Source organism: Barbatula barbatula (assembly GCF_947034865.1).
Source record: "Barbatula barbatula genome assembly, chromosome: 6".
In the NCBI taxonomy this organism is placed as follows: Eukaryota; Metazoa; Chordata; class Actinopteri; order Cypriniformes; family Nemacheilidae; genus Barbatula; species Barbatula barbatula.
The window spans coordinates 20603406-20622400 of NC_136765.1; the positions used below are offsets into that span (position 1 = coordinate 20603406).

Here is an 18995-nt window from a genome sequence, read left to right on the forward strand (position 1 = left end):
GGCAGAGAAAACTTGCTGCTTTGACTTTACTTATGTCAGAGGCAGAATGTCAGATTTGGTTGTGCTGCAGGCTGAGACGTGGGCCGGCGTCAGACTGCTGACATAACAATCCGAGTACCGGCAACACATGACAGGTGGCTCTCGCCACTGTGCTTGTGCATATATCACAGAAAAATACACACTGTCATCATCGCTGAGCGGCGTGGAGAATGCTCGCTCACAGTATTTGGGCCTGCATGGGGTGTTCCGAGAAAATTCCTTCCGTGAGACATTGCACACATTTAAAAATAAAATGGATGTGACCTTTCATCTTGTGTTTCCTATTTGTGGTTGGATTTATAACCTCCGACCATTTTTCAAACCTAGTCTAACTCTTCAGAAATCAAACACTGCCAGCTGGACAGGCCAAAGCTTTTTCAGAATATCCTGATAATTTTGTTGGCTAAAATGTGCCGTTCTTGTAAATTCAGTTGTTCCTGTATTTCCAAGAAGTTGGAGTGATACACCGGGGTATGATTTTCAGCTTGCACTGCAACTTACATATTCACGTAGATAAAAATCTGTTTAAAACTGTCTCTTAACCTCACTTCATGACAATAAGCTAAGAATTTATAAGTCGAGCTGAGAGGTAGAATTTAAGGGAAAATTTCATTTGACTTCGACTCTCATAAAGGAACCTGCAATTTTATGTTTCAAACAGAGAGGGCGATATAGAGTCAAAACTATGGATAGTTTCATTAAGGTTTTCTTTTTAGGCTGGTCAACTAAAATGGCATCAGCATCAACTTACATTAGTTTCAGTTAAACTCTTTTCTGTGCTCAATGCCACGCTGGGTTCCCGTTCGACTTGCCTATGATATAAAAAAAATGAGAAAATGTGACAACAGGAACTGATCAGAAGTAGAGAAAATACAGCCAGAAACTATTTTACCATGCCTTCTTTCAAGAAAAAAATCTGAATTACATTTTTTAATATAATAATAAAGAATATTACACTGTAACTATATTTAAAGTTTTGTTAGTACATCTTAACAGCCTTTATGTCAGTATAACAGACGTGAAAGAATATAAAGGGCATCTTTGTCTGCAAAGTAAAGCTCTTTCTTGCCAGGCGGCGGTGTTTGTTGGGAACCTGTTGGTTATCTATAATTGCATTCTGGGATCTTCAACTCCTTTCGGATCCTTTAAAAACTCATTATATATTTGTTTAGTGAGGCAAAATATCTTCAGCTATTAAAAGTGCGTACGGAGCCAAGAAGGGGCTTAATGCAAACATGTTGTGCTTTATGATGATGGTGGACAAGATTAAGTGCATCTCTGTGGGGGGTAATGGTGACTGTATTTAGTCATTCAAAAGGGCAAATTATCGCTGAAACAACTGCTCATTTATCTCTGCGCCCCCGCTGGGTCACAAAATCTACATCATGGTAACCATGTGCATGGATTAATGGAGAGAATGAAAGAAATGGAGAAAATGGAAAACGGCAGAAGCGTAGTGGTAAGCAGCCAGTAAGGTGGGACATAAATTAGGCCCCATGACTGTACGACATTAATGAGTGTTTATGCTCACCACATTTTCCCTGTGCGTGCGTGCATGCAGAAAGCTCTTCAATATGGTAGACATTTGCTGCTCTTAAAGAATGTTGTACCCTCTGAACACTTGGCAATAAAAACATATTAACATTATTTTAGAGGGAAAGAAGGCTCTCCGGTACATGACCAAAATCATTTTCAATTTAATGAGCTTGCAAAAAGTCAGGGAGACGTTCGCAAGCTGTAAGCACAAGCTGTTTTCACCGTGGAAGCCAAGAAGCAAGGCAGCTGCCAAATAGGAGGGTGAAATGAAACCTTACTTCGTCCCATTTAAAAGTAATAAAGATCACAAAGTATTTTTAAAGGAATAGTTCACCCAAAAACGAGTGCAAAAAGACAAATGGAACAAAATGATACCTTTATCATTCTTGAACAAATCATAGATGAGTTGTGAACTGGCTCAACTGATTAGATGGATCAGACATTGCTAATAAGTTCATGAAGGAGAACTATAGAGTATTTAAATGAACAATGATTTACATTTTGTTTATCATGCATTATATGCCATCATTTACGCACCCTCATGTCATACCAGCCTGATTTCATGGGAATTCATAATTTTATCAGATGGCTTATTCGTGTGAATTGTTAATTTGTGAATCATTTCAATTTGCCCTAACCCTAATATCACTGGCGCGAAAGCGAATCGTACAAGATTGTACGAATTCATACGAATTCGGCAAAATTGGCCACACCGTAAAATAGTAACGTTTTACTGTGATATTGTGTTTTCATTCCAAACCTCTTTGTGCAAAACACATAAGAAGATCATTTAAAGAACCTCGGTAACCCAAAACCACTGGCCCTCGTTGACTTCCATTGTATGGAAACTTCTCAAACATCTTAGAATATCTTCTTTTGTGTTCTACAGAAGAAAAAGTAACAGAGGTTTGGAACGACACGCTTTTTGGGTGAACTATCCCTTTAAGGAGGTGCAAGTCAAGCAGCCAAGATGTTCAACCTATAATTTATTATACTATATAAAACCAACAAACCTTTAAAACCAATTAAAAATGTTAAACCATTTGTTTGTGTATGAGTCCTTTAAGCATTCTTTCTCACTAAACTAAGCTCCGTAATAGTAATCAAAAGAGGCCAAAGGAGTAGAAACCAGCCAGCTATATATGTGAAGTCAAGAGGAAGATGAGAAAGCAAGGAGGATGAACTTCTGTTGAAAGTGTAAGTAATCATGCATCCTGTTTCAGAAAGAAGACAGCCCAGGTCAAATGGCTGTGCCACGTTTGGTTAATTACCTGTCTGAGAAGGCTGCTGTGCGGAGACTAAATCCACTAACCTCCTGTCTGTCATTTTAAGAGGCTTTGTGCACTGCGGTCACCAGTAGACAGTCCTGAATGAACCCAAGCAGAAATCAAGTTACCTGCGGTCTTCGTTGGAGATAAAGTGCACCCCCGCCATCTCCCTCTCTCACAAACAGGCACACGTCTTTTAAAGTCATCATGGAATATTTCAATCGAACAAGTCTTGGCAGAGTTGATGGGAGACTCATGAGTAAGCTCAGCGCTGATGGGCATAATGAGAAATAAGGAAAGCTAAATTTGTAAATTCACACTCCGAGTGCCAGGGCACATACTGATCTTTGGTAAACAACATGCTGTGCGATTGTTCTTAACTTCACAGCGTCCCGCTCGACTTGACAAATGCTAAGTGTACTCTCGCAGACAAAGAGAAGAAATGAACCTCCACTGCGTGCTAGGTCACCGCCATTGGACGTCGCCACATGCTAAGTAACACTTAAAATGCAGTTATGAGATGTAAGTGGCCAAGTTCAGTCTTGCCAAATGGTATTTGAGAGTGCAAAAGCTGATTTGATACAGCGCTGTCTGACTAGCCCAGTTTCACTCGGACAGACAGGAAATGGACAGACGATGCATGGGTTGGATGCGGCGTTGATGTAATCCCTTCCAGAGCCAGAATTCCCACAGTAACAGCCACAAAAAGGAAATCGAGTGTGGAAATCCAGGAACAGTAAAGCCGCAGCACCTGTGAAACACATTGTCTGGCTTTTTCTGTTAGCATTAATTTTTTTTTACGTGTCTGTGCTGTGGATATGTTTGCAATGACCTATATCTACTGTATAATATAAACAGATTAAGGTTTCCCAATAAACTCATAGCTGCTTTCATTTAACACACATATATACTGATGCTATAGCTTTAGTGCAAATGTACGGTTTATCTGCAGTCGCAAATACAGAGACTTAATTAAGATTTATCACCGACTGCACTTGTGACTCCTACTTTGAGAGCTACTTTGACTGCAAAAACAAGACCAATCCATCTAAACAACTCTCAAATTTATTGTTTAACCAGCAAACACTTTGTCCTTCATCAATGCGTTCAGTCAATAGAAGTTTGAGTAATGGCTCCCGATTCACTTGTAATATGGCTGGATCATTTCAGAGGACACAGTTTGCCAGTATCGCTCATCCCGCCGCTTCTTAACAACCCGTTACTGTGAATATTTAGCATCACACAGCATGACATTCAACACTAGGCAAATACGTTATATTCCACATGGCGACGTATGAGAAAAATAGCCTCGGCCCTTTTACAAGGGTTTCCAAAAGCTGGTATAAGCTCTCCACCACTCCTGAGCCGAGCTGTTAAGCCCATTCTGGTATTCAAATACTTCCGTCACCTCGTATATCTTCTGACACACACATGTTGGAATTTGTCATCTTCTTCTTTTATCCACTCGCTACCAGATAAGAGCAAAGTGGGAGACGACATTTCTCAATTTTGCAGCTGGAGGGAGGCATGATTAAGTGGTGGGGATAAATTCCAGAGAACCGACTCTTTTTGAGAACCCAACCCTCCTACATGTGTGTCCTCTGCCCCTGCTTCTGCTGCCAGGCCGGCTCTGGTTTCAGGCCCACGGCAGATCGGCCAGACGCTACGCCACAACGTGATTTATTATAGCAAATTGAAAGATTCCAAAGAGGGAGTCAGTTTATGTTGGCAGGGTGAAACTTCTGGTTGGTTACAGCCTGCGCAGCCAGCTACTGGCCCAAATTCATCTCTCTTTCAAACTCAGAGTGTGATATTACTATTAAAACAACATTAATTAATGTGAAGATTTTGAACTGATACCTTGAGCAATATAGAGGCCCACGCATTTCATTTATTTGGCATGGATACTAAAATGGCTAGGATGACCCCAGAGGAATGTTTCGGAGTCTCAGTTATGTCTCAGATGGTTTTACTAAAAATCCCAGAATTCAAAAATACTCACATTTTTGACAATAGAGCAAAAGTACAGCATGGAAAATGTATGTGGAAAGTTCAGCTCTGATAACTTAAAGGGATAGTTCACCCAAAAATTTTTATTCTGAAAAATCATTTACTCACTCTCTTGTCATTTAAAAACTGTATGGCTTTCTTTCTTATGCACAAAGCTGAAGGTAATTTTAAAGAATGTTGGTAACTGAACCCTCGGCGGTACCAGTTTACTTGCATTGGTTTAGTGTCATTGCGATAGAAATGAATAGGTACTACCATTTCCATCCCCTCCTGGGTGAGTAAATGATGACAGAATTTTCATTTTGGGGTCAACTATCTCTTTAAGATCCCCTAAATCTATAGGAGACATTCTGAGATTACTGGACTCTGTTTCTCACAAGAAGCATCTGGGAAGCCGGAGATTTACAGTAAGCATAAATCTCCATTAATCTCATTGTTTTCTAGGAGAATCAGATGAGATCTTAAAGAAATCACATTTGTAACTTTTCTTTACTATGTGACAACTGAGTTTGTACCGTCGGCATATCTGAGCACAGCAGTGATAATTATCTGGGCAGAACTCTCTGTGCTGGAGGAGACTGGCGATAAATCAGACTTCAGGCTGGCGCATGTTAAGGTCTTACTGCCAAATGTTTGCCACCGCCTATAGGCTAAAGACCAGAGCCTGACGCTGTGTTTATTTTTATGCGTTGTTTTCGCTCATGCTGTGCGACAGTAATACCACATTCTCCAAAAATGTAGTACCATTCACTACCGACCGCGTCAAGAGACTCGGCCAAAATCTAATCCATAGAGTTAGCTACATGTGTTAAAAAGTCTGCTTACAACATTTGTCAAATGTTCAAGTCATCGGATAGACAGAGATGAGCTAAGGCCTGGAGAAAAGGAAGCTTTTTGTTTAACAAAAAGAAAGTAATCTTGCTAATGACATTTGGGGGATTTTTGGCCATGTCTCTTCACTTGATGGAATAAGTCGAGTCCCTGTGACATGAAATACAGGCAAACCTTTAAGCCCTGCACTTTTCAGGGAGAAAGCCCATTAGCCAGACTTTACAGACGGTATCATAAATTATGACACAGGGGTTAGACGCTCTCAATTTATAAACAGGTAATGTACACTCACACAAATGAGCCCTTGAGTCTGGCTCTTCTGCGTCTGCACAGAGAAGGGAATATAAAAAGATCGCTGGTCCGAGAACATCAACAGCCTTGGGAGATCTCTTTGTAGTTACTCTGAGCTGACTAGGAAAATGAGGGAAAAAATGACAGATGAATAGGATATGAGACGGGGGCGTACAAGGCATGCACAAGGCTTAGGAAACCAAAGCATTCTCTGGACATAATGTGTGTTTAAGCCAATTTTGGCAGGAAATATGTTATACATATATATATATAAATATATATATAAATGTTTTAATATTTTTTATAATTGAACACTTTTTTAAATAATAATTTAAAGAATATGTAAAAAGCAGCAACAGCATAAACAAACATTATGTGGCCAAAACGTAACTTCTGGTTGATCTCCGCAGAGTATTTTTTAATTAATTAAATACAATAATATACAATAACATATTATGTTTGCAAAGGATAATTAATTTAATTTATAATAACATTCATATGTATTAATATTTTATTGTATAATAATTGTATTAAATAAACAATTTGTTGAATTTTATTGTATATACATTTTATTAAATAAACAATTTGTTCAGTATATTTTGTATAACTTTGTCGCATTTAAGTTAAGCCAAGTAATGGTTCCTCTACTGGTAACCCCAAATAAAACTGGCTAGACATACTTTAAGTTGCTAGCTCATTGTAATTTATTTAGTTTGTTATCAGAATAGTCTGCATGGTAAGTGCCGAATGTTATAATTGGGGCACAAAAGCGTGCATGCGCAGTAACGTTTGTTTATGTTGTTGCTTTGAACCCATCTATTGGGTAGCAAGGGTTAACTTCTCCACCTTCCAATCTCCATTGCTTTACATTTTGTGGAATAAGACAAAATAAACAGAAAATAAGTATACCAGAATAACTTATAAAAAGCATTCATCAAATCAATTGTATTCACACATTTGCATTTTCAGGGAAGAAAATAAGATCCTTTATTTTCCTCCCTAAAATCTTTGAATTCAATTTGTAAATATTGACTTTTACATGCTCTGATTGTTTAAATGGAGAAAGGTTTAGAAAAAAACTTAATGGTATAATGAGCTAAAAGAGAAATACCCTTCATAGAAATCAATAAGGTATCTGTGCCGTGTGATAGGATGAATTGCATCCGTTGGCAGGTCTTGCTTTCGGCCTCAAACTGCTCCGAAATCTCTCTGAGTGCAGAGTCATTAGAAATTCACCAGCACTTTACAAACACGGTGATTACCAGGCCACTGTCAAAGCCACGGGAATGAACAGAGTATTAGAACATAAAATGGAAAAATGCAAGTTTTTTCAGGCGAAACTAAAGCTCTCGATTACAGCTAAACAAGGGAAAATTTCCTGAAAGATTTGCAAGCACTTTCATCACTGAGATAGGATGCATCCTTTTCAGCAAACTGCTAAGAGAGTTATTCAGCACGAGAAAGGTAAATAGCTATTAGGCACGGCCAAACCATGACGTGTGTGAGAATTAAAGCTAAAAGAAATAAATGTGCCACATTACGAGGTGTTGTAAGAATGTTTTAGCGCAGCAAAAAACGAAGAGGAAAGTACACAAACAATGGCTGGTTTCATTACGCTGTCCCGTATCTAAACGCATTTTAAAAACTGAATTCATTAGTGCTGATGAACTGATGAAAGATAATAGGTATATTCATCACGTCTTTTCCAGAAAGTCCAGTGTGAACTTTCATTTCCTCGTCGCACAACATACAATAGCTACACTTGTTTAACGTAGCTGGATTCCTTTCGCTGCATCTTAGCACAAACCGAGTCTTGTGATTTGGATATCGGAGCCAGTTGGGCCGACAGGTCACTGTATGCTTTTAAAAGCCGACTGTCAGGGGACACGAGCTGCGAGTTCTTCCTCTCCATGTTAACAAGAGAAAGGGCATTCATTAAAATGAGAGGTTGTTATGAAGGTATTAGTTTGACTAGATAAACGCCGAATGTTGGCTCTGGTGTATTTTGCAGATACGAATACACACACCGGCCTTGAAACACATGTCCTGTGTCTTAAAAGTGAGACTTACTTACAAACTCAGTTAAATGATAATAAAATGAACTTTATATATATATATATATATATATATATATATATATATATAAAATTATAATTTTTATATAACGTATAATCTTTATTATTCCATACAGTGTATTTTTCTAGTGATATCATAAAACAAGTGAAAACATTAGCTGCTTGAATTCAAGTTTTGTCTTTTGACCGTTTCCATTCCTTTTGTTGACCCATTTCTTAACCTCATTAAGATAATGACGACCTTTTCTTATTTTCTGTGCACCGAGGTGAATAAAGAGTTACATACGCATAATTTGGTTTTCTCGCTTTTATTAAACGTACACGGAAAGTGATTGTACAGCAAATTACAGTTCACCATCACGCATTTATCCCCATAAAGAAATTAAGACTCGTATACTTTATGAGTTCAATTCACGTGTGAAGATTCAGTTCGCTGTTAAACCCATCAGCGCTCCCAAATGATGCCAACGCAGGTATGGGTTGGTAGAATGGAGCCAACATTAGAATACAGTAAACGTAATGAGGGATACAAATCACATCAGCGTTTAAACAACCGACGAGGTCTCCAGTCAACCCTTTGAGCGCCCCCACCTAATGCTTCACACGTTTATGAGAACACCACTCCCTCAACTCAGCATGACTATGGGAGTTGCAATAGCGTTTAACAGCCAGAATAAATAATGGTCACTGCTCTCTGTTCCTTAATGTTGATATATCTCTGCAACAGGACAGGTGCTGCCGCTTTGGGTTCCTCAGATCGGCGCAATTAATCTAACTTGTCGTGTGATGAACTCGGACGAAACTCGCAACCCAGAAGACATGAATAATACAATACATTAAATCTCACTTTAATGACTCCGAACCTTGAGGAGAATTGAGGCAAAAGGCCATAAATTGAGATGCTAATAACATCCAACCGTGTATCAGACAATGGGGGGAAAATTATATGTTTAAAGTTGCGCAGAATGATATTGACCATATGTGACTTGTTTGCACTGGTACGTTCAAATTAATCATAGCCTGGTGGCAGATGCCTCTGTGCCACCCCGGGAAGAATTATCTCCTCTACCTTGACCCCACAGTAAATAATTAGAGCAGAAATTGAGCCCCCTCATTAATATCGCTTACATTAGCATCATTCATTGGCCTAGTTACTCTGGCAGCCAGAGGTTTACGAGCAAGAGAGACGGGCTGATTGAAAGATTCACATCTGGCCAGCGAGTTTCTATCTCGGTTGCTGTCAATATGAGGCTAAGCTACATTTGGCAGCGTTGTTGTCTGACCGAAACTGATTCGCTTTTTCATAGACGGATGCTACAAGAGCAAAGAATCAGAGCGTCGAGTGGGCGCCCGAACGGACCCGCAGGATGAGAGGTCTTTTCTGCCTCATTGATGCCATATGGAATAATGAAAAAGTTACTCGACACCTACCAGGTTTGGTGGCTCTTTGACACCGGTGATTAAGCGAAACTACCCCTCTCATTCCACACTGACTCATCAGTGCTAAGTATGGATAATGATGACAGATGATCCAAATTATAGGGGTTGTAAATATAAGGATGCTAGAAAGAGAGAAAAACATTTCTTTGTACTGTTTCTTTGTAAAAATAATTAAATACCTCAAGGACTAGGTGTCGTTTTTATACCCATAGGGGTATGAAAGTGAACCAGCAAAGGATGGGTTGAAAAATACAGCAATACTCGCAATACCATATGTAGTTATTAACAGTCTTTTCCTGTCTATGTCGGATGAGAACAGCCGGGCTTTCAGGCATGACTCTGATGAGAGCACAGAGCCCCCCACCATTACCAGCCCCAAGCCTCTCTTCTCGAGCGGGCTGTCTCCGATTCACTGGAGTGTAGCATGTACTGGTACTGGCCATCTGGGTCAGCCCTCCAGACCGAACGCAATGATAAAGCCGGTCTTTAGCATGACAAATGGCCGACTCTGCCCGAGTCGCACATCTCGCCTCACAGTTTCACAAGATAGGCGTTAGTGAGATGGTGGATGTCTTTCCTGTTGTAATAATCTGTGTGCTCCCTGATCTCGTTTACAACATGGCCTTGAAAATACTTGATTCAGAACATTCAGCGGTCAGGTATTTACATTTATGTATTTGACATGCCGTTTTTTCAAGGCCGATTTATAATGCATTTGTGCTATATATTGAGAATATTCATCACCTATTAAATCTGTCCTGTAAAAAGTCAACACAAGTTTGTTTATCAAGGTGTATAGACCCCTTCGCAAGATGTAAACACTGGTCCCGGAACAGCATATCCGGTTTTATTTTTTTAAATCTTACATACAAAATCTTACAATCTTACATTTTAAAGATATTTAACATTTCAATTCAGTTATATTTGTTAAAATGTGCAGTGTTAAAAAACTGAAACAGGAAGTTCTTCTCGACATTCTTCCAAAGTGGTTTATAAACAACAATATATTTTATAATCAGAACTACAAAAGAAAACAATGAACTACTACAAAAATAAGGAATTACTGTGTATTTTTATATAACATTAAACTAGTTGCTTATGATATACTTTTATTTCATACTGCATATACTGTAAGTGAATTACAAATACATCAAAGATGAGGTGAAATTCACAATGTCGCTGTCTTTCTGAAACCAATGTCCAAATTCACAGTTTTTCAGAAAATGGAAAAAAAAAATTATGATTGTTGACAAGCACTTAATACATTTTATTGGTTAGATATTTGCAAAACCCAGTGACAAACATAAAGGGACGACTAACAAATTTATGGCAAAAAAAACGATATGGAGACACAAGGTTTCAGAAGGACAGCAGCGACATTAAATATTTGTAATGAAAAGAAGTATACAGTATGTAATGAAATCTATTAGGTACAGGGTCATTCAGTAAAAGATAAACAGGTTTCATTTCTATACTCTTAAAATGTTGGTTTATTTTCAACACATGGTTGTGTCAAAGAATAAACCCCCCCATTGGGTTACATGAACCCAGAAAGTGTCCATATTCGACCCTGTTGAGTTGAAACAACGCATCAAAGCTTGTCAAGGGTAAACCGAGGAAACATGCTGAAAGCAGCCTGGCCTCTGACTTCCCACTGTGACCTCTAACAAGTCATTCTTTGACTAAAAGCATTATTTGGTTGCCATTCGGGGCTAGTGCAGTCAGAGATGCATAACAAGGGGCGGTTATCTGGTGCACCACACAGCAGAGTCTGCTTCTCTGGTGTTGTTTCAATTTGTCTCAAACTGGGAGAAGTGCTGATTAAATAAGTCAGGCGGTGACTGAATGAACGTTTGGCCACACACCTCCCAGCTCCCTGGGCTTCACAAACATGTTTGTTTTTCTGCCTCGAAGAAACTCGAAGTTCTAAGTGCTTCCGGGCCTATTAACAAAAACAACAAAGAAGGTTCATTGTTTGCTTCAGTCGGACCACCATGCAGATTCAAACAGACCTCCAACGGTTAACTGCACTCCAGAAAATCTGACTGATCGAACCATAGCGAGTTCAAATATTCCCTTACCTAAGCCTAATAACCACATAATTTTGAAAAGCCCACTCACAAAACCGCACACGGGTAAATTATGTTCCAATTACTGCATACTTTGTGTTCTTACCGAAAGTTAGGTCAGATAAAGTTGGTGTTTTCTTCAATGCGGTATATATAACAGTACTGCTGTTACCTGTCTCTGCAAGGATTGCCTAATATAAGCACAAAATAATGAGACGGTGTTGCTGGAACTCTGCGATGTTGAGAATGTGATATTTTGATATTTATTTATTTTTGTTTGTTTTATTCTCTCCAGCGGAGCCGACGTCTGCTTTAAGCTTTCATCAGCATAATCCTGACTGATACAAGCACAACCCACAGCGTTGCCAGTCCAATAACAAACTAATAATGCATCATACAAATTTGCGGATGCATATTGTGACACATAATTTAATTAACGGCTAAGAGCCAGCTTTAAAACGAATTTTAATTTTGCATTTTGTCAGACCATCACTAGAATCGGCAGATGTTGGGAATGTATTATCAAGACTAACAAGCCAAACACAACTTCAGTGACAGATAGAAAATGCGTGTAGGTCTGTGTGTGTGTTTTGGGAATTTGTGTTCATTCTTTAATATCTCATTTGTGCTCAAAGGCTTCTGTCTTTGATGGTCGTGATTGGTTTGAAGTCCCATAGTCTCACTTGTCATCTGTGACTAATGAATTTAAATTGATAAGAAATTGATCAGGCTTGCCGTAACCAGCCGGTTGTGATTCTTATCCATAAACTATCAATTATGTTATCCTCCTGTCATTTTCAGGTCTCCTCACATTCTCCGCCATTGATTGGATGAATATAACTGTATCTAAACTGCAGACACCCGATATCCGTAAATTCCAGTACTGAATTTGACTGATTCTCCAGATGAGCGAGAGCCCATCGAAAGATTAAAGAATGGATCTTGGGATATATACGAGAGCCTAGATTCTTGTCTTTTTGCTTTGTGTCAGAACGTGCTTAAGATAAAACTGTATTGGTTTTATGGTTCATTAAAGGGGCGTGCATATTGTATTTTGCTCTAAAGGAAGAGGCGGATTATGTTTGTGCCACAGGAGGAAATTAGTTACTAATCTCTCATCACTCACTAGATTGCGATTCACTCTTTTTCACATGCAGGAAAACTTTGCGAACGGATCGCAGCCAGAAACAAAATTTTTAAACAGTGCTGGAGCATCTGAATAAATCATGACGGCATACAGATGGAACTCGAACCCTTATGAGTGTTTTATCTCAGCATGGGGTCTTTCCTATCTTCTATTCGCTTGAGTGCTTAATATCACTGCTCTAGTTGAGCTATTACATAGTGTAGTGTCATCCATCCCTTTAATACAAATGTCCGTTCAAGTTTGTTACCTGTAAAGCTGAGAGCAGTGGTTGGTAAAATAAATACGTTTTCAGCAATATGCTGCCAAGCGTTCTGTTGTATTTTTTTATTATTCAGCTGAATGCAAGTTTGATCTAAAAATTACCCTACAAAATGCAATTCACTATTGCAATATAGTGTATCTTTGTTTCATGGATAGAACACCAGAAATGAATAATAAATGTTTTTAACTGCAAAGAAAACCCTTATCCAGTGTCCTCATGAACGTACGTGTAAGTGAGTGTGTGTGAGTGTCAGTGAGTGTGTGTGTGTGTGTGAGAGAGAGAGAGAGAGAGAGAGAGAGAGAGAGAGATTGCCATCAACTGAATTCATTACTGCAATCCCTCCCATAGGTTCCGAGGGGAAACGGCGTTCCGTGCATTTGAAATAAACAATCTGATCTAACTAATCATGGTAGTGGAATCGGACCTCAGTTAAGAAGAAGTGTAACATCTATGCTCGGTTGTGAGGAGTAGCGAGACGCGGGAGTTAAATGCGCCCTGGCAATTTAGTAAAGGGAGCGCGGAACTCGACAGCGCATCAGCCGAACTGAAGCAGCGGCACTCGGGCACATCATGTTGCGCAGACGCTTCAAATCCTCCCCGGGATCAAGCACTCAGCACAATGTTGTTTTTTAGACCGTCCGGACTGAAGGATCGACGGGCTGACCCTCCTCAGACGGAGGGTGGACTGTTAGGTCTGTGGGATCATTCTTTAGTTTAATTGGGAAATTTTTACTCGGAGAAAAACGAGAGGAAACGCTGGAAGAGTTATTAGTGCCTGGATGGGACGAAGCTTATTTTATAAGGTAAGGATTGTAGAAATGTGAGGTGTTAAACAGCGCCTTATGGATTCGTCAGTTCTTTACAAAAAAAGAAGATATTTAGCCTATTCCAATTCTTATCGACTTCAAACCACCATCAATTGCCAGAACTTTTACTCAGCTTAAGAAATGGCACGCAACCGCCTTTATACCAAGGAAGTTTACACATTTTCCCCGCAAATCATAAATGGATAAATGGTAACGCAAAAAAATCAGATGAATGTTTAGAGCAGTGATATGTCAAGGAGTTGCAAGTCTTGTAATCCATATGTGCATTACCAGACTTCATATCAACCATACTGTATGTTCCCTCACTTGAGCATTTCTATTGTTCTACTGTAAACCAATTATATACATAAACCTAAAAATATATATAGAAAAATATACTACAATTATATATCAATAAATATATATCAATAAAATATGGATCAAAATGTTGCCAGAATTTCTATTTGGAAAAAAGTGGTCACATTCTAACAGCCATAGTCCAGCTCCTGCATTTTAACAAGCACAAAACTGAGGATGGTAAAACCCTATGAGCAAGACAGGGATTTTTCCACTGCAGAAAATTGACTGTAATAGACTGTGACAAACAAAGAGGCTGTATCCTTTAAAAAGTATTGTACACTTTTTATGTAATTATGATGAATAATGATTAGAAAAAAAACAATAATTATAAGATAAAAAAAAACTGATGACAAAATGGCTGTCTAAATTAACTGGTGAAAAGTAATGCCGTATATATGGATTACATCTCATTGATGATTACATAACTTATGATTACATGTACTTGAGTCTTTAACGGGCTCAATGGTTATTCAACAATGTGCAATGATCCAACATTAAAGGTGTGCATTTAAATTCTGCCCATAAAGGACATGTACATGTGTTTTTGACTATAGGTGTGCTCACGTTTTGAAGAACCTTTCAAAACTCACTGATTTAATAGATTAGTTCTCACTGTCCCTGGGTTGAGAATCATTATTACTGTGTGCCAGAGCATTGGAGAACAGACCTGTCCATCATCATGGCATTTGACAGACTAAACACCTCAGTGCCCTTTACAAGCCTCTGAGATGCTGATGTCGCCAGTCATCATTCTCTCCTCTCAGAGAACAAGATGACTGGCAGTATAGAGATGCTGTTTTATTGCTGCCTGCTCTTTTATATGCTTTCTTTCTATTTTTCTTTCATTCTTTCCTTCTTTTTAAACAGAAAATAAAATCAATAATATTTTTGATGATAACAAATCAATTCAAACATCAACCAAACTAATAGCTTCACTGTTTTTTGTAATGTGAATGTTAAAAAAATCTCATTTTGGTACGACTGAACACATGTCCTCACACACACATGCACACGCACACACTGCCAAAGACTTCTGTTGTTTTTTCATACTGACCGCTGGCTAGTTCCAACAATGTAGGTGGATCTCAGGTTTTACAAACAAGACCACACACGCATGTTAGTTTTATACATTGTGGGGAATTTCCATAGACATAATGACTTTTGTACTGTACAATCTGTATTTTATCCCCTAACAATCACCCTGCCCCTAAACATAACCCTTACAGAAATATCTTTGCGTTTTTACGTTTTCAAAAAAGCAAAATTTTGTTTACTCTCATTGTGGGGACCCAACAAACAACCTGTAGACACACACACACAAAAATTATAAATATTAAAGCATATTCCTTTTGCTGTAAAATATCAGAGAGTAACGTCAGGGGAAAAAAACAGATAGTAGCTACTAAGAAATGTGTCCTTGAAGTAACAACTTCTCTATTTTTTATTTTCTGTTAAAACAGGTAAGTGGATCAAAATGCAACTTCTGAGGGAGACTGTGCCTTTCAGGGAGCGTCCAGCTGCGCTGGGAGAGGAGGTCTTCATCCATGAACCCTCCATACTTGCTTCCCACACACTTTGAAATCGTCCCTCCCTGAACTCAAGAGTGACAATGTGATGAGCTTTGATATCATTTCCAGCCAAAACATGGATGGAGGGATGAAAAGGAGTTGTACGAGTTAATGAGACTATTTCTCTTGTGTTGGGGAGCTTAGGACAGGCAATTACTGGAGGATTACTTGCTGACTTCACAGCATACTCTCCACAAAGCAACCGTGAAGATCCATAGAGAACTTCAGCGTGGTGGATTTTATTTGTTTTTCTTCCCTTTTTTTAATTACCTGCTGTGCTGTTGTCCAAAGTCTTACAAAATGGAGGTACAGATCCGAATATGGAATAAAGACTTTCCCACGTTGATCAGCCCATGGATACCAATACTGCTGGGCCTTCACTTGCATTTCTCACGAGCCACGAGCTGTCCGGAGGAGTGTCGATGCGACAGGACCTTTGTTTACTGCAACGAGAGGAGTCTAACGTCCGTGCCTCTGGGGCTAGGAGAGGGTTATAAGACCCTTTACCTCCACAACAATCAAATCAACAATGCTGGATTTCCCCTGGAAATGCACAATGTTGCCTCGGTGGAGACGGTGTATCTCTATGGCAACCAGCTTGACGAGTTCCCCATCAATCTTCCCAAAAACGTGCGGGTGCTCCACCTGCAGGAGAATAACATTCAGACGGTGTCCCGGGCTGCCCTCGCACAGCTGCTTCGTCTAGAGGAGCTTTATCTGGATGACAACTCCATCTCCACCGTGGGTGTTGAGGACGGGGCCTTCAGGGAGGCCGTCAGCCTCAAAACCCTTTTCCTCACTAAGAACCACCTGAGCAGCGTACCTATCGGGCTCCCAGAGGAACTCAGAGAGTTGCGGCTGGACGAGAACCGCATTGCGCTCATAGCCGATGACGCCTTCGAGAACGTGACGGGCCTGGAGGTCCTCCTCCTCGATGGGAACCTGCTCACAGATGAGGGCATCGACCCGGGGGCTTTCCAGAGCTTGGCTAATCTTAAAACCCTGTCGATGGCACGTAACTCGCTCATGTTTCCTCCCCCTAATCTACCCACTGAGTTTTTAGTCAAGCTGAACTTGCAGGATAATCAAATGAATGAGATTCCTTTGGAGGCCTTTCGCGGCCTGCACCGCTTGGAGAGACTGGATATTTCCAACAACCAGCTGCAGTCTCTCACACAGGGCGTCTTTGAAGACCTCCGCGGCCTGAGACAGCTCACTGTTCGAAACAACCTTTGGCTCTGTGACTGCAGCATTAAATGGGTCATACTGTGGTTAAAGTCGCTGCCAGCCAGCCTCAATGTCCGCGGATTCATGTGCCAGAAACCAGAGAGGGTACGTGGCATGGTAATCAGAGAGCTGACCCTGGAGCTCATCCAGTGTCCTAACAGCACAGCCACAGTCCCACGATTCACACAACAGCCCACGCTGCTCTTCTCCTCCACCGCTGAGTCAGCCACTCAAACGGCCTTCACACCCCCTCGCTCCCTGTACACACCCACCCCTCCACCTTTTGCACTTCCCCTACCCACCGTGGGTGAGGAACTGAGCACAAACATCCCCGACAGCCCGGGGCAGGAATCGCTGCGGGTTTCTTTCATCGTGCTAAACGCTTCGTGCATTAAGGTAAGCTGGGTATCGACGTTTACGGTCACGGCTTATAAGGTTACCTGGGTCAAGCTGGGTCACAGTGTCATCGCCGGCCCCATGCAGGAGACGATGGTGGTGGGCGAGCACGAGGGAATCTTGCTGCAAAACCTGAAGCCAAAATCTTCCTACCGCATTTGCGTGGATCCGCTAGACGCTTTCAACAATTACCACCCGGGAGATGATACAATTTGCTCAGAGGTGACGACAAAATCTGCTTCTCTTAATTCGGATAACAACGCCACTGGGCCCGAGCAGGCTAGCCAACAGGACCCCAGCTCCCCTCTCCTACTGGCTGGCCTGATCGGTGGGGCGGTGCTAGTGGTCCTGGTTGTAATGTTGAGCATATTTTGCTGGCACATGCACAAAAAGGGAAGGTCAGACTCGTCCAAATGGAAATATAGCAGAGGCAGAAGAAAAGACGATTATTGCGAAGCGGGGACAAAAAAAGATAACTCCATTCTGGAGATGACCGAGACTAGCTTTCAGATAGTTTCTTTAAATAACGAACAGCTTCTTAAGGGGGACTTTCGTATTCAACCCATATACACACCTAACGGCGGTGTCGGATTCAGAGACTCCCTAAGCAGAAACAATAGCACAGCATACTGTAAGAACAGCGTTCCAGAGTCGGATCCATGCCATAAATGATGCTTTTCGACAGATGACATCCTTTATATTTAGATCAGACTTGAACACACTGTATAGGATATATTTCAAAAGACTGTACAATATGTAATTTATATTCTGACCAATGATATCGCCTTCTTTTTTTATATAACTTAGTAAAACACAAAATGATTTGTAAAGTATTACTTTCTCATGTTGTGTTACTAGAGCGAAGGAAACCTTTATACAATCCAAGTCAGTGAATTGTTGCACAACGGAAACACACAGAGAGTTTACAAAGTTAAACACAAATCAATGAAAAGTGCCATGTGTTTTAAACATTAAGTTAAACGTGAAGAAATGTGAGAGGTTTAATGCGTGAGCAGTGTGCTGTTGTTTTCCCCAATATAACCACAAGGTGGCGCCTGTTCTCATTGCCAGTATTAATTTGAAGCCTCAAACTACTCTTTGATCCAACATCTCACAATTTTACTGAACAATTCACACAACACAGACAGGCCTTGCAAAACATCTAAAAACAAATCCTGTGTGACACAGAACTACAAAGATAGGCCGATCTTCTTAGCTGCCAAGCGTACACGCTCTCACAGAGACATAAAATATCCTTATGGCTCTCGTACGCCGCTGCGGTTCTGCTCTGGTGAGCTAAATATCTCCACTACACAATAACCAGCCATATTTTCTGCTCGTATTTATCGTTTGCATGTTACATTTGAGACACAGAAACTACATTTCCAAAAAAAACATAATCTGCAATGTTTCCTCAATTGCTTGCGTACTGCAGTAACTTGAGTTAGAATGAGCGCATTTGTTTTTACAAACAGTCAGGGTACTTGTTACAGGTCTACTTAAATCACTGAATTATAGGGCTTTACTCTTTGTTTAAAAAGATTTCAGCCGTTCCACTGCCGAGTGGAGTCCAGAAGTCTGAGACCATTAGTAAAAATATTTTCTTATTTAACTTACAGCATTACACTATGCTCATAAACATGTAAGAAAAAAGTATTGTGAATTTCCAC

General features: G+C 40.1%; 1 protein-coding gene across 1 annotated transcript; it reads left to right on the forward strand.

Annotated features, from left to right (window-relative positions):
- The first annotated feature begins 13297 nt into the window (after positions 1 to 13297).
- LOC306895163 (leucine-rich repeat transmembrane protein FLRT2) lies at positions 13298 to 18158 on the forward strand. Its single transcript, XM_079458189.1, has 2 exons — positions 13298 to 13771; positions 15595 to 18158. The coding sequence occupies exon 2, from the start codon at positions 16003 to 16005 to the stop codon at positions 17995 to 17997; it is 1995 nt and encodes a 664-aa protein (XP_079314315.1). The 5' UTR covers positions 13298 to 13771; positions 15595 to 16002; the 3' UTR covers positions 17998 to 18158.
- The last annotated feature ends 837 nt before the right edge of the window (positions 18159 to 18995 follow it).

What these genes read in the sequence shown, in the direction of transcription:
- LOC306895163 (XM_079458189.1), top strand. Translation starts at nt 16,003, where the DNA reads ATGGAGGTACAGATCCGAATATGGAATAAAGACTTTCCCACGTTGATC.